At 41.8% G+C, this 17,356-nt stretch overlaps 1 protein-coding gene across 1 annotated transcript in view; it reads right to left on the reverse strand.

The window, feature by feature from the left end:
- Positions 1–17,356, reverse strand: part of PITPNC1 (phosphatidylinositol transfer protein cytoplasmic 1) — a 198,374-nt gene that overhangs the window by 99,114 nt on the left and 81,904 nt on the right. Inside the window, exon 2 of the mRNA XM_084837463.1 lies at positions 9,905–10,053. Within this exon, the coding sequence (XP_084693589.1) occupies positions 9,905–10,053 (149 nt within the window). The remainder of the gene's footprint in view (positions 1–9,904; positions 10,054–17,356) is intronic.

Below are 17,356 nucleotides of genomic sequence, written 5' to 3' on the forward strand. Positions count from 1 at the left end.
AATTATTGATTGCTTCAATTGGATTTAAATTTAAACAGGGAGGAGGGGAGTCACTGAAAGTGTCGAAGGATGTAAGTGGTACCTTAACGTACCAAATAACAGTTAGCGTTATGCCCACGTAATTGTGTAACCCCCGTTTGTTTCTCTTTCCCAGGCTCCACATGCTCTTTCCCTTTACCCTGCTACAGGACAGATACCCAGTCCTTTGCATTGAGGGTGCATCCTGCTGTATTGCGAAGAGGGGATGCTCTGCCTTCTGCTTTTCCCAATAAGCATTTTCTAGGTTCACAGGATTCTGAGCGGAAGCTTATGACACACATGAGGAGTGGCCTTGATTGCTGTCATAGTTACATAGCAGAAGGGTTAAGTACAAGAAGCTAGTTTTCTTGATGGTATCAGACCACCTCCTTGATTAATGTAAATCTCCCAAATTAAAGCACCTACACAGAAGCTAAAGCTGATAAAGGAAAGCAGATCTTTGATAGAGCAAAATGGAGTGTTCCAAGCAGTCGTTTTCTTCTCTGATAAGGAGAACTTTATAAAGACCACTTACAAAACTTTGTTAAGTAAAATAATAACATATTTTACTATTTCCAGCTGCCACAGTGCTCCTATTTTAGAATCAATTTCATATTCCTATCACATAGTTTTATAAAGAAAGATGAGTTTAGCTTAGATTAGTAGAATGATTGCAACTGACTCCACTAAAGAGGGCACTTTTCGTAAGTACCGTTCTCATATTTGTCATCCATAGACGTCTAAACAATCACAAGATGGGATTATTTTTTCCTGGTTAGTAGCCAAGTTAGTCTTTACCAATCCATTAAATATATTTTTCAGGCATCAATCATTTATTATAATGAGGGGAATACAGAGAAGGAGAAAAACAATTGCCTGTTCTGTGGAAGTGATTTTTAGGGTCAACTTGCTCAGAAATGTTAGACGCCCAGCCACCATCTCTCTTTTATGAGCCTAAATAGCCACACCAGTGTTTATACAATGCCTAGTAAACTTTTGGGTGCTGTATAAACACTAAATGAATTACAGTAATATTGCATCCTTGTAGTATATCTCAGCCAGGGACCTAAAATGTTGGATTTTCATTGCAATTAATGCTCTTAAGCTTTAAGGGTATTCTTTGCAATGAATACCTAACATTTTGGATCTCTGTCTGAGATATACTACAAGGATGCAATATTAGTGTAATTCATTTAGTGTTTATATAGCTGTGCTCCCCTCACCCATTCCACAATTGTCTTCTTTCTCCCCGCTCCCATGTGGGTACCCAAAATGACTAACAAAAGTCATAAAAGAATGAAAAAACACTGTCTGACTAGTGACCCGACAGAGATATAAATCCTTCTCCTATGTTGGGAGTGGATCCAGGAGTACCAGTACCACTTCAGCAACAGTAAATGCTGGTCAGGCATTTGTTAGGGATGCTTCGGATGTAGGATAATCTGCTTTTGGACTGGAGATTGGACAAATGATTCACTGCATCCCTTTCAGTTCTACGATTCCCTACACCTCGGGTGAATTTATTCCAGATAGCTTTTGAGTGTATTTAACTTTTCCACTACTTAAACTGGGCCCATCGTCTTTAAGCTGTTCTTCTATTTAAACATAGTTCTTCTATGTTTATTCTATTTAATTTTTCTTTTATATGTAGTGGGGATCTTTTTGATATTTTCTTAGACCCTTGAGAATTTTTTTAAATCAAAAAGGTGAGTTTGAAATATTTCAGTCAATCAATGTTGCTATTTATAATTGAACAGCTTTCCTTCCAATTATGGGGATGAGGTTTCTTCTTGTAGTGGGAGAAGCAGTAGCACCACTAAGTATAGTTTAGAGAAATATGAATGAGCTGGAATGAGCTTCAGGCTCGCACTCCCCCCACTCCCTTTTCCTCCTTCCATGCATCTGGGAAGAGAAGTTTGGAAACTTTTACTTCTGCTCTTGCGTAATTGTGATTTGTTATTTTTTCTGAACTGACAAACCATGGTTGACATTAACTATGTTTGAAACAAGCCAACTTGAAACTACGGTTTCTGAAGCTTGCTTGTTCAAACTAATCACAGCTAATGATAACCACACATCTGGGTCCAGATGACATGGCAAGCTGTGATTAACTAAAAGTGGAAGCAAGAACTTCCAAACTTCTTTTCCAGGCCACACAGAAGGAAAGGGAAGAGGGTGAGCCTGCAGCTTATTGTGGCTCACTCAGGCTTGTTCACATTGAGCTAAACTATGATTTAACGTAATATGCAAACGCAGCCATTGTCTCCACAAACAGGGGAACGTTTAGTCCACCATATCCCAACCTGGCGCCCTCCAGATGTGTTGAACTACAAATTCCATTGTCCCCAGCCATGATGGGAATTGTAGTCTAATGCATCTGGAGGGCTTCGGAGTGAGGAAGGCTGCTTCAGTCCATATCCTCCAAGTGGAGTTTGCAACACACAGAGGCTGGGGTGGGAGTTGGGAGAGCTGCTGGGCAACATTGCTACACAAGAGACGTGCTAAGTCTATGAAGGTCTCCTGAGGAAATATAGACTTACCTTAATGTTTTCTCCTGGGCTTAGAATTCTGAGTCTGGCTCTCCCAGTTAGCTTCATCTTTTATGCCCTGCACTTTGCTGGAGCATTAAATGTTTATCTTGACATCTCAGTTTACTCTCCCCACTCCCACATCCTGGCCATCTGGCCTTTACTTATACATCAAGGGAATACCCCAAGTGCAAAGCACTTCTTCATCCACAGGGGATGTCAATGGAAAAAGATGTAAACAGCCTCCTTGCTTGGAACGGTATTGTTTTGCTGCTGCTTGCACACTATGTAGAATTAGCTGCTGCATTTAAAGCTACATGTGACATGTGAGACCATCTGCTAAACTATTATTTGATACGGCCTGGGTATTTTCCACAAACATTCTGTTTAAATAAATTGGGATCATTTTAGATAATATAATTAAAAGATTTTTTGTACAATTTTGTCTCTTTACTTTTCTTACTGCACAGTTATTTATTAATGCACTTTTACTGCAAGCACTGTTATTTTGACCTTTTATTATCTGGCTGTTGCCAAAGACTAGCATCTTATAATTATTTGATAGTAATCCCCTTTAAAATACTGTTTTTGAGTTTGATCGAATTTTGACTGAAAGCATGGCTATTGATTCATGATATTTTCGACTTATGATATTAGTTAAACATTTATTTAATACGGTTATACCAGTGGAAATGAAAGGTGAATGAAGCCCCATAGAATCATTGTTAAATCTCTTTTGCTCAGGGTTTAAATCATAACTATATTTTACATACTGCATGGAATTCCACTGGTTTTGATGTCTCGGTTTTAAGTCTAAATACAAATAACAGTTATATAAGTAATACATTAAATAGAAAAAAAATTAATTTACTATTTTAATTTTGTAAATTATTTACACCTGTGAAGGTTTGAGGCCTAAAGGGAAAAAAGGTTAGGCTTAGAGACCTGAGTTTTTTTGTTGGGAGAGAGGGTAACCCTGAGAGGAGCAGCTTCATTTTCCCGGTTAAGTTTCATTTTCATTCCCCTAGTTAAGTTTCATTTCTTCAGATTTGAAGCAGTACTTTCAGTTCTGAGGGAGGAGGGTATATAAAGAGAGTGAGAGAGCCAGTAAAAACAGAGGGAGCAGGAAGAACCAGCCTAGAGTAGTCCAAGTCCAGCTAGGGCAAAGAAACTTGTGTTTTGCAAATTTTAGGATGCAATCCTATGCATGTTTAGACAGAAAAAAGTTCTACAACTCTGGGAGTTGTAAGCTGGGAGTTGTAGGACTAACTTTTTTGAATGCTGGGAGTTGTAGGACTTTTTTCTGTCTAAACACGCATAGGATTGCACCCTTATTTTCTCTTAATGCCTTTTGTATCACTCAGCTCTATTGTGTAAATACCTTAAGTTGTGATTTGCTTGCTTCAATTTACCAGTAAACTGTTGTGGTTAAACCCTGTGTCTAGAGTGCCAATCACCCCATGTCTACAGCCTAAACTCCACATTATTGGGAAAGGAAAGTTTAAAAGAAAGAAGGTAGGACTCTTAAGGAGGCAAGAGCTCCTTTAAGGAGTTGCTCAGGAGGTCCAGGTTATAAGGGGAACCTTGACAACACCCATATTCAAGTTTTATTTTTGGACCACTTTCGTTTGTGTGTTCCGAGCATAACTCTGGCTGCTATTTATTATGGGAAATGTTTTTACTACACCATTCTCTGCCATTATTAAATTTTTATTACATTTTAATTCTACCCCTCCTCCAAGTAGCTCAGGGCAGTGCACACTGCTCTTCCATTTATTCTCACAACATCCCTGTGACATAGGTTAGGCTAAGAGATGGTGACTTTGGGCCAGTCACTTGGATAAACAGGGATTTGAACCCAGCTCTCTTTGGTCCCAGTTCAACACTCTAACCACTACACCACACTGGCTCTCATGGGCCCTTCCCCTTGGCAGAGAGCTGCATCTCAACAGACTTCACATGCCTGTTTTCATTGGTGCAAACCATAATTATTGGTTTGGGTCAAGGAAGTGTTTTACCTAGAACAAGTTTTCAAATTTTCTATCTTCAGGGACACGTTCTTCATCAACTTGTCTGCACAGGAACCTTTGTACTTTGTCCCAGAATGCATGCACATTGCAGAAGATAGACCGTAGGGCAAACATTGGTTCATACTGGCTGCTGGCCACTCTCTTGGATGCCTCTGTTGCTCTGAATGAACTGAGAACACATCCTAGAAACACTTTGCTATGGCTCTATATTGCAGGGGAAGTAATAAGGGCTGCATTGAATATTCCCCAGTGGATGTTTTCAGCACAGAAGAGGAAGGGGTACTTTTGGGACTGCCAAAACATTCCCTGAAAACTACCCAGTGTTTACCTGTTTTTGCACCTGTTGGCTTGAATTTGCCTCCAGTGCCATTTTTTTCACATTAGGTCCCTCTTCTTGTTCCTGGACTGGGGTCCCAGCCAGTCAGGGATCAGGTTATAAATACAACAACTGAAATTTTGACACTTCCTATTAATCATGCTGGCTGAGAATGATAGCAGTTGTAGTCCAACGCATCTGGAAGGCACCAAGTTGGGGAAAGATGTCCCTAACAGTTGTTGTAAACACACTGTCTTTCAGAGAAACGTGTTCATCATAACTAATTTGAGGAAAGTCGTATCAGGTTCTAAAGAACCTGATACAGGTTTCCAAACCACTTATCTAGACATTCTGGCTAGCCCTACGAACAAAGTGAATAACAATGATCCAGCTGGAAGTACATTGCCTTGCAGCTTACAAATAAATACAGTTTATTCCAAGACTTGTATGAAGTTTCTCAGAAAGTGGTACAAACTTGAATTCAATTTGAGTTGGAGCCATAAAAATAATGAAGTGTGGTAGGTTGTGGAGTTTACTGCAAGGTAGAATGTAACCTCAGGGAAAGCTTCCCTCTTCTCTCTTTGGATACACCGAATAGACCTGTAAATTTTTTAGTTGTAAAATTAATAGAAAGGCTCCATCTGCAGAACACAATGAGGCACATTTAGTGCTAACTCACACCCTAAGCAATTTCATTGATTTAACGGGAACAATGCATTTAGCACAATGCTTTCAATACCAGCCTGCAACTGAAACTGGACTCGATACTGAAATATAATCAACACTCCTATAGGCATTTGAAAGGATGGAACGGAGGGCAAACAGTGAGCGGCTTCTGTAGAAGATAGCTTCAAACTGCTTGAGTTTGCTAATGCAGGTTGTCAAAAACTCCGTTTTCATTCTGTGTCCCAGCAGTCTGAGAGTTTCCATTTTGCCAGACTAAAGTGGCATGTAGTGATGAACCACACCTGCGTGCGTGTTAGCGGGAGAGGCCTTTAGCCTCAAGGTCGGAATTAAGATTGCTGGGAGAATTATCAACAACCTCCGATATGCAGACGATACCACCCTAATGGCAGAAAGCAAAGAGGATCTCAAGAGCCTCTTGTTGAGGGTGAAAGAGGAGAGTGCAAAAGCTGGTTTGAAACTCAACGTTAAAAAAAACTAAGATCATGGCATCTGGCCCCATCACTTCCTGGCATATAGAAGGGGAAGAAATGGAAGCAGTGACAGATTTTACTTTCTTGGGCTCCAGGATCACTGCAGACGGTGACTGTAGCCATGAAATTAAAAGACGCTTGCTCCTTGGGAGGAAAGCTATGGCCAACCTAGACAGCAGAGTAAGAAACAGAGACATCACCTTGCCGACAAAGGTCCGTCTAATCAAAGCTATGGTTTTCCCAGTAGTAATGTATGGCTGTGAGAGCTGGACTATAAGGAAGGCTGAGCGCCGAAGAATTGATGCTTTCGAACTGTGGTGCTGGAGAAGACTCTTACGAGTCCCCTGGACTGCAAGGAGGTCAAATCAGTCCATCCTAAAGGAAATCAACCCTGAGTGCTCATTGGAAGGACAGATAATGAAGCTGAAGCTCCAATATTTTGGCCACCTAATGCGAAGAGAAAACTCCCTGGAAAAGACCCTGATGCTGGGAAAGACTGAAGGGAAAAGGAGAAGGGGACGGCAGAGGATGAGATGGCTAGATAGCATCACAGATGCAATGAATATGAACTTGAGCACGCTCCGGGAGAGAGCGCAGGACAGGAAGGCCTGGCGTGCTATGGTCCATGGGGTCACGAAGAGTCGGACACGACTGAACGACTGAACAACAACAACAGACCAAGACCCAGTTAAGGGGACCGAGTGATCTCAGCTGCATTCCTGTGGGAACTCTTACCCTGCCCTGAGGCCTGGGAAAACTGCCTTAACCAGCTCTGATTGGCTGACAGGTATCTCATTGGAGTTGCCAGGGGTGGGAACATAAAATCAAGGGGGTCACAGCAGCCCTTGGTCTTTGTCTTCATTTCTGCCTTCACTTTGGACTCTATGTAAGTCTGTTTGGTCCTGTCCAATTTGAAGAGCCATGCTTAGGTGGGTATAGGCAGGATTAGATAAGCTTTATTGTTTGTACCTTGAAGCATTGTTTCCAAACACACTCTGGGTCAGGTATGCCTTTTATTCCCTTTTCGCCCTTTCTCTTTGTAAATAAACTTAACACCGACCTCAAGTGTTGTGTATGCTTGCTTCCAAGTAAGCCTTGGTACTAAATCCAAAGCCTTCTGCTTGGTTATTGCTACTGTTTAAAGTTTCAGGCCTAGGGCTTTGAAATAGAGGGTGCCTGTTTGAGCTCTTATTTGTTAAGCCCTAGGAGTGTCCTATAAGGTATGAGAATCCCCTGGCTCAGGCTGAGGTGGACATAAGTGATGGTGGCAGCCTACCCTGCTGGGTAGCAGCTAGATTGTTGTTCAGCCTGAGCAACCATTTGTCCCTGCCTACTCTGCTGGGAGCTATGGCAACCTCCTTCCTCCCCTCACAATGGTCTAATGAGTCATCGATAATGGTTAATCATCCAGATGTGTCATTTCTGGCCAATATAATGTTTATATTTAATGTTGGGTGTTTTTAAAAAATAGCTAATGCATTCCTGAAGCTGCTTCTTCTTTTAAGTTATTATCAGGCTCAATCAAGAGGGTCTTGAAAGGAGGTGCCTTGAAAGAAAAATGTTCTTAAGGAATAGTTTCCCTTAACAATACATTGCCTTAGAAACAGCTCATTAAATAATGAACAGGCAGCTGGCATGGAGAAAATATTAAGTTATGGACAGAGTTCTCATATTAGAACATATGACAACATTTTGCTTTTTTAGAGAGTGGAAACTACACACTCCAAAGAAATGCAAAAAATTAGGAAACAAAGATACGTTACTTTGCCAGCAGATTTGCCCTTGGCATCACGTGTACTTAAAGAGCTGGCACTTGCCCAAGGGCAGAACGAAGACAAGCATGATATCAGAATGGTTTGTTGCTCTGAATATGAACACGGTAAATGAGACAGAGAAATGGCCAGAGGGAATCATCCCTCCTATTTGCTAAATGTGACCTAAGAGCAAAAAATAAGGAGAGAGATGGGGCAGGGAGGGATGGCAAGGGGGAGCGGGAGAGAGATACTCCAGCTTTCATCAAATTCTGCCTGCAGGTACCATGTTCTGACCTGACCATTTCTTCTTCCCAGAGTGAGGTAACATCCAACATTCTTTCCTCAAAGAAGATTAAGAAAAAGCTGACTGCAAAGGCATTTCTATTCTGGAGTCTTACTCCAGCTGGAACATATATATTGGATTTCACAGTGTTTAAGTGTGTTCTCTGGGTTCACTTTGTGGGCACGCATGAGAAATATACTTTTCAAGCACTTTTGAAATATGTGACAATTATATCCAGTGACAATTAGCTCCTGGGATACACATTTGTCATTAATCTACTGTGAACTACTGAAAATATGAGAGATGTAGTCCTCTGATTGTTTTTTTTTGGTCTGGTATAAATTTCCAGTCCAAAATATTCTAAACAACAGACCTTTCTGATGTTGCTTGTTTGTATCTCTGGCCAGCAGAGATTTTTTAAAAATTAAGCAAACAATTCAGGATTCATAAGTGAATGCTAACCTATCCATGTTTTTATATTCTTGTATGTATGACTATAATATAAAAACATGGATAGGTTAGTATTCACTTATGAATCCTGAATTGTTTGCTTAATTTAAAAAAAAAAATCTCTGCTGGCCAGAGATACTCAAAATCTTGAGTATCCAGCTATCTGGAATAAATTCACCTGAGGTGTAGGGAATCGTAGAACTGAAAGGGATGCAGTGAATCATTTGTCCAATCTCCAGTCCAAAAGCAGATTATCCTACATCCGAAGCATCCCTAATAAATGCCTGACCAGCATTTACTGTTGCTGAAGTGGTACCGGTACTCCTGGATCCACTCCCAACATAGGAGAAGGATTTATATCTCTGTCGGGTCACTAGTCAGACAGTGTTTTTTCATTCTTTTATGACTTTTGTAAGTCATTTTGGGTACCCACATGGGAGCGGGGAGAAAGAAGACAATTGTGGAATGGGTGAGGGGAGCAGAGCTATATAAACACTAAATGAATTACACTAATATTGCATCCTTGTAGTATATCTCAGACAGAGATCCAAAATGTTAGGTGTTCATTGCAAATAATACCCTTAAAGCTTAAGAGCATTAATTGCCATACTTTGGGGTTAGGGTTCAGCATCTTGGATAGCTCTTTTAGAGTTCTGGCTGGTTCTCACTGAAACCCGGAGTGGATTCACAGACACACCGAAATTGGAGCAACCAGCCTCTATTGTGTCCATTTTTAGCCCCATCCCTTTTACTTCTGGCCCCACCCACCAGTGGAACACAAACCCCGAAAGCTTCTATGAAATGGAATTCAATGCTCAGGATGAAAGAGGTTTTACAGCCCTGGCCTAGACCAGAGGTAGTTCCCCGGCAACTGGATTTGTGGAAACCTGCTTACGAATAATAATGATCTTAAAGGCATTCTAAGGCATCTGTGCATCTTGAATCCCACTTAGCCTTTATTTATATCACACTATAATTGATTTATCACAGGCATCGTTCTTTATTATAATAATTAATCTATATGGGATAATTAAGAGGTGCTGACTTGTGCCTCACATGCAGATGCTGAATTTGACAAACAACAAATTATAGAAAGTCAACCATAACACATATTTTAAACATAAACACTAAAAAACTGTCAACAAGAAACGGAGTAGGCAAATATATCATTTCCAAAGCGACTACCCCACTCCCATACTACATTTCTTTCTGTGCATTTGAAAAAAAGCTGAATTCTATTTAAGTGATAGTGGTCTTACATTTCCCCTTCGTTTTAAGCAGCCAAACTCTAGAAGAACGTTTTGCTTCCAAAGTCTGCATATGCATTGCAAGGCAAGGCAATGGCAGGATGCTTGCAGAAATACTTACCTGTTCAGATAAACCCGTTTTTCTGTTAGTTGACCGTTCCCATAATTTGGATCTTCGTAGGGTTCATTCTGCACCACTTCCACACCTTCTCCACGATCACTCTGTTCATGGCTATGTTTACTGATCATGTACAGCTGTCCAATTCTGTACTGCAATGCAAAAGAGAAGCAAAAAGATTTGACCTGCAAAATCGTCAAAACCCATAAACATCCTCATAGTAATCAACATAATTTAAAGTAACTGGTGAAGAAAACTACTAACAAACCACCATGAGGACTGATGAGTATTGTAAACACTAATTGAAATGTGTTTATGAAACCTATTTACATAGGGCTTTGAAAAGTATTTATAACCATCAAGCCAATGTCTAATCCAGTAATTCAAGTCTATGCCCCAACCACTGAGGCCGAAGAAGCTGAGGTTGATCGGTTCTATGAAGACCTACAACACCTTCTAGAACTAACACCAAAAAAAGATGTCCTCTTCATCATAGGGGATTGGAATGCTAAAGTAGGAAGTCAAGAAATCACCGGGATAACAGGCAGGCATGGCCTTGGTGTACAAAATGAAGCAGGACAAAAGCTAATAGAGTTTTGCCAAGAGAACATGCTGATCATAGCAAACACTCTTTTCCAACAGCACAAGAGGCGACTCTACACATGGACGTCACCAGATGGTCAATATCGAAATCAGATTGATTATGTCCTTTGCAGCCAAAGATGGAGAAGCTCCATACAGTCGGTAAAAACAAGACCTGGAGCTGACTGTGGCTCAGATCATGAGCTGCTTCTTGCAAAATTTCGGCTTAAATTGAAGAACGTCGGCAAAACCACTAAACCGTTCAGGTATGACCTAAATCATATCCCTGATGAATATACAGTGGAGGTGAGGAATAGATTTCAGGGATTAGACCTGATAGACAGAGTGCCTGAGGAACTATGGACGGAGGTCCGTAACATTGTTCAGGAGGCAGCAACGAAATCCGTCCCAAAGAAAAAGAAATGCAAGAAAGCCAAGTGGCTGTCTGATGAGGCTTTACAAGTAGCTCACGAAAGAAGGGAAGCGAAAAGCAAGGGAGAAAGGGGAAGATATACCCAACTGAATGCAGAGTTCCAGAGAATAGCAAGGAGAGACAAGAAGGCCTTCTTAAATGAACAATGCAAAGAAATCGAGGAAAACAACAGAATGGGAAAGACTAGAGATCTCTTCAAGAAAATTGGAGATCTCAAGGGAACGTTTTGTGCAAAGACGGGCATGATCAAGGACAAAGAAGGCAGGGACCTAACAGAAGCAGATGAGATTAAGAAAAGGTGGAAAGAATACACAGAAGAACTATACAGGAAAGATCTGAATGTCCCTGATAGCCATGATAGTGCGGTCACTGAACTTGAGCCGGACATCCTAGAGAGTGAAGTCAAGTGGGCCTTAGGAAGCATTAGTAACAACAAAGCTAGCGGAGATGACAGTATTCCAGCCGAGCTATTTAAAATCCTAAAAGATGATGCTGTTAAAGTGCTGCATTCAATATGCCAACAAATCTGGAACACTCAACAGTGGCCACAAGACTGGAAAAGGTCAGTTTACATTCCAATTCCAAAGAAGGGCAATGCCAAAGAGTGTTCAAACTACCGCACAATTGCGCTCATTTCACATGCCAGCAAGGTGATGCTCAAAATCCTACAAGCTAGGCTTCAGCAGTATGCGAACCGAGAACTACTGGAAGTACAAGCTGGGTTTAGAAGAGGCAGAGGAACTAGAGATCAAATCGCCAACATTCGCTGCATCATGGAGAAAGCAAGAGAATTTCAGAAAAACGTCTATTTCTGCTTCATTTACTACGCTAAAGCCTTTGATTGTGTGGATCACAACAAACTGTGGCAAATTCTTAAAGTGATGGGAGTACCAGACCACCTTACCTGTCTCCTGAGAAACCTGTACGAGGGTCAAGAAGCAACAGTAAGAACCAGACATGGAACAACCGATTGGTTCAAAATTGGGAAAGGAGTACGACAAGGCTGCATATTGTCACCCTGCTTATTTAACTTATATGCAGAGTACATCATGAGAAATGCCGGGTTGGATGAATCAGAGATCGGAATTAAGATTGCCAGGAGAATTATCAACAACCTCCGATATGCAGACGATACCACCCTAATGGCAGAAAGCGAAGAGGATCTCAAGAGCCTCTTGTTGAGGGTGAAAGAGGAGAGTGCAAAAGCTGGTTTGAAACTCGACATTAAAAAAACTAAGATCATGGCATCTGGCCCCATCACTTCCTGGCATATAGAAGGGGAAGAAATGGAAGCAGTGACAGATTTTACTTTCTTGGGCTCCAAGATCACCGCAGACGGTGACTGTAGCCATGAAATTAAAAGACGCTTGCTCCTTGGGAGGAAAGCTATGGCCAACCTAGACAGCATAGTAAGAAGCAGAGACATCACCTTGCCGACAAAGGTCCGTCTAATCAAAGCTATGGTTTTCCCAGTAGTAATGTATGGCTGTGAGAGCTGGACTATAAGGAAGGCTGAGCGCCGAAGAATTGATGCTTTCGAACTGTGGTGCTGGAGAAGACTCTTACGAGTGCCCTGGACTGCAAGGAGGTCAAATCAGTCCATCCTAAAGGAAATCAACCCTGAGTGCTCATTGGAAGGACAGATAATGAAGCTGAAGCTCCAATATTTTGGCCACCTAATACGAAGAGAAAACTCCCTGGAAAAGACCCTGATGCTGGGAAAGACTGAAGGCAAAAGGAGAAGGGGACGGCAGAGGATGAGATGGCTAGATAGCATCACGGATGCAATGAATATGAACTTGAGCACGCTCCGGGAGAGAGCGCAGGACAGGAAGGCCTGGCGTGCTATGGTCCATGGGGTCACGAAGAGTTGGACACAACTGAACGACTGAACAACAACAATGTCACAATATGATAGGCCTGGTTCAGACATTTTCTCAGTTGCTGCATGGGGTGTGGCTCCAAGGATATGGAGGGCATAACATCTGACCCACCGCATCTGTACACAGATGCAGCCTCCAACTCTTGACAGCAATTCCCACAAGTGCAGTGGCAATAAAATGTGCCACCCTGAGCATGCAAATTGCTTCTAAGTATTTCAGCTGTATCTGTAGATTAGCTAGATCTGACAATTCTTCCTATAGACAGCTGTGTCCATTTGGGGCCACTCTACATAGAGCAGTGTACAAATATCTGAACTAGCCTATATGAGAATTTTAAAAATAGTCCTTCATTATAGGAGAACCTCAGAAGTGCTGGATTTATTTGTCCCAGAAGCAGGCACTGCAATTTACACGAAACATATTGTTTTTCAAAGAATGAGATACTTAAAGTATTATGAAGGTGTCTTCGAAAGACGAGCCTCGTGTGGCGCAGAGTGGTAGGCGGCAGTATTGCAACCGAAGCTCTCCCTACGACCTGAGTTCGATCCCAGCAGAAGCTGGGTCCCAGGTAGCTGGCTCAGGTCGACTCAGCCTTCCATCCTTCTGAGGTCGGTAAAATGAGTACCCAGCTTGCTGGGTGAAAGGTAGTCACAACTGGGGAAGGCAATGGCAAACCACCCCACTACAGTCTGCCATGAAAACACCAGCGAAAGCGGCGTTCCTCTAGGAGTCAGCAATGACTCGGTGCTTGCACAGGAGGAACCTTTCCTTCGAAGGAGCTTGAAAATTCCTTTGACTGTATCTGTACATGGGTTTACCTCTCCCATCCTCAGTGACTGCCATCAATCAAGGTTGCTGTTTCCCCGCAACTTAGTAGCAGTGGAAAAACAGCAATCTTAGAAGCAGGGTTCCGGGGGTGGGGGGGTGGGGAGAGACAGGCTTTCACCTGTCCTATCCCACAGTGATCCCAGCAAAATCATTGTCCTGGCCCTCCATCTCCTAATAGCAGAGCCAAAACAGCAACTTCCCCAGCAACAGCTGGGCTTTGAGAGAAAATGGATGGGGTCCCACCAGCTTTGTGGGCTGCACCAGGAATAGCCAAGTTGTGCACCCCTGTTGTGAATCCCTAGTGAATTCACAGTCAGCATTGTTACGGCAGGGACACCATGGTGTGAAACTAACTGAACTACTTCTGCAGTGATGTAAAGCCCAGCACAAATGAAAGAATATCAGTCGTAAACTGTTCAGATAAATATTAGGATTACCGAAGAGCAGTATGTAATTACTTCCAGAATGGACTTTGATTTCAATTTAATGGAGATAAATACATCTCAAGTGGAGTTTTTCTAGGTGTGTAACGGTAGCCAAAATCCCTGAAATTAACGTAAAGTAGATATTTGTGCAACTGAATTGATGTTGTGATTTAATTTATTCCCTTTCTATAACTCTTATAACAATACATGAAATGGCAAAAGACAAATCTCTCTGTATTTTTGATGCATATTTCAACATGAAAAAGCTGTTTCTGAGCTTCTTTGGAGGAAAAATGAACCCTAATTTAAAAAGGTAAGAGATACTAAAAGCTGGATATCAAGTGTATGTCAAACTTAATTTGTGAGACACGCATTTCTGAAAGTACTGTGTCAATTTATAATTGAGATAATGACTCGGTTTGCACATAACAGTGGCAAACCCACAATTAACCCACGATTTGCCATGGCACATGGCCATTTTGAATATTTAACCCCTAATCAGACCAATCTGGGGTTATTATGGGATGTCTGAATCTAGACACTATAGGTTAATCATGGGTTAAGCAACCTACTGTTAGCTTACAATGAGTAGTTAGGTTGTTGCTTAACCCAGGATTAACCTACAGTATCCAGGTTTGGATCTCATGTAGCAACCCCTGATTGTGTGTGTGTGAGAGTGAGAGAGAGAGAGAGAGAGAGAGAATAATAAAAAGGCCATAGAATGTGTCCAGCATGCACCATGGCAAACTGTGGGTTAATTAATTAACCCATGATTTGCTCCAGGTATGTGCTAACCAGATCATTATCTCAGTTGTAAATTGACACAGTACTTTCAGAAATGTGCAAACAGTCCCACTGTAATCACAAACAAAGAGTTACAACATGATCTTTGTTCCCCAAAATACTATATAAAAAACTGATAGGTATACTATGGCATTAACCTTGTGAACTAACTGTAGTATTATTCTTTTAAACTGTGCCTACCAAGTGCACAGAGGATTTCGGGATACCATTAATGTATTCACAACAGGAACTTTGTTATAGCAGAACACTTAAGAGCTTGTGTATCCTTTCACCTGTGGAGATGTTTTTCTCAGTAAAACTGCACAATAGCTGATTGATCCTGAGCCTCAGCCTCTCCTCTGTGGAAGCCAAGGACAATTTCACCATTGATTCGTCTATACTGTAGGTTAGCATATTACGGAATACAGAGTGAGCACAGAATTCTTTTGAATAATACAGAAGTGAAGAAAGGGAGAAAGATTATAGCTTTGCATTTCTGACAGAGTCTCAGTAGACGGTCCCAAGGATCAAGTTGCCCCAGCTATAACATTATAGATTAAAATGTTCAACAAAGGCACATGCCAAGCAGAGATGGAAAATATAGCCATTTCCAAAGGCACACTGGTTCCATGGAGAACAGCAATGCCCAAAATGGCCTTATTCAGCATCAGTGTCTATCCAAATGCTTCAGGCATATAAGTGGAGTATTATATGTCGTTGTTGTTGTTCAGTCGTTAAGTCGTGTCCGATAGTTCGTGACCCCATGGACGATAGCACGTCAGGTCTTCCTGTGCTCTGCTCTCTCCCGGAGTGTGCTCAAGTTCATATTCATCGCATCGGTGATGCTATTTAGCCATCTCATCCTCTGCCATCCCCTTCTCCTTTCGCCTTCAATCTCTCCCAGCACCAGGGTCTTTTCCAGGGAGTTTTCTCTTCGCATTAGGTGGCCCAAATATTTGAGATTCAGCTTCAGTATCTATCCTTCCAATGAGCAGTCAGGGTTGATTTCCTTTAGGATGGACTGATTGGACCTCCTTGCAGTCCAGGAGACTCGTAAGAGTCTTCTCCAGCACCACAGTTTGAAAGCATCCATTCTTCGGCGCTCAGCCTTTCTTATACTCCAGCTCTCACAGCCATACGTTGCTACTGGGAAAACCATAGCTTTGATGATACGAATCTTTGTCAGCAAGGTGACGTCCCTGCTTCTTACTATGCTGTCTGGGTTAGCCATAGCTTTCCTCCCAAGGAGCAAGCGTCTTTTAATTTCATGGCTACAGTCACCGTCTGTGGTGATCTTGGAGCCCAAGAAAATAAAATCTGTCACTGCTTCCATTTCTTCCCCTTCTATATGCCAGGAAGTGATGGGGCCAGATGCCATGATCTTAGTTTTTTTTAATGTTGAGTTTCAAACCAGCTTTTGCACTCTCCACTTTCACCCTCAACAAGAGGCTCTTTAGAGCCTCTTCGCTTTCTGCCATTAGGGTGGTATCATCTGTGTAACTGAGGTTGTTGATAATTCTCCCGGCAATCTTAATTCCAACCTGTGATTCATCCAACCCGGCATTTCTCATGATGTACTCTGCATATAAATTAAATAAGCAGGTCGACAATATACAGCCTTGTCGTACTCCTTTCCCAATTTTGAACCAATCGGTTGTTCCATGTCCAGTTCTTACTGTTGCTTCTTGACCCTTGTACAGGTTTCTCAGGAGACAGGTAAGGTGGTCTGGTACTCCCATCTCTTTAAGAATTTGCCAGAGTTTGTTGTGATCCACACAATCAAAAGCTTTAGCATAATCAATGAAGCAGAAATAGACGTTTTTCTGGAATTCTCTTGCTTTCTCCATGATCCAGCAAATGTTGGCGTTTTGATCTCTAGTTCCTCTGCCTCTTCGAAACCCAGCTTGTACTTCCGATAGTTCTTGGTTCACATACTGCTGAAGCCTAGGTTGTAGGAAATGAGTGCAATTGTACGGTAGTTTGAACACTCTTTGGCATTGCCCTTCTTTGGAATTGGAATGTCAACTGACCTTTCCAGTCTTGTGGCCACTGTTGAGTGTTCCAAATTTGTTGGCATATTGAGTGCAGCACTTTAACAGCATCATCTTTTAGGATCTTAAATAGCTCAGCTGGAATACTGTCATGTCTGCTAGGTTGTTGTTAGTAATGCTTCCTAAGGCCCACTTGACTTCATTCTCTAGGATGTCTGGCTCAAGTAAAGTGACCGCACTATCATGGCTATCAGGGACATTCAGATCTTTCCTGTATAGTTCTGTGTATTCTTGCCACCTCTTCTTAATCTCATCTGCTTCTGTGAGGTCCCTGCCTTCTTTGTCCTTTATCATGCCCGTCTTTGCACAAAATGTTCCCTTGAGATCTCCAATTTTCTTGAAGAGATCTCTAGTCTTTCCCATTCTATTGTTTTCCTCCATTTCTTTGCATTGTTCATTTAAGAAGGCCTTCTTGTCTCTCCTTGCTATTCTCTGGAAATCTGCATTCAGTTGGGTATATCTTCCCCTTT

This window comes from Heloderma suspectum, chromosome 2 (genome assembly GCF_057233095.1).
Source record: "Heloderma suspectum isolate Gila_16-S chromosome 2, 16-S_ref, whole genome shotgun sequence".
Taxonomy (NCBI): domain Eukaryota; kingdom Metazoa; phylum Chordata; class Lepidosauria; order Squamata; family Helodermatidae; genus Heloderma; species Heloderma suspectum.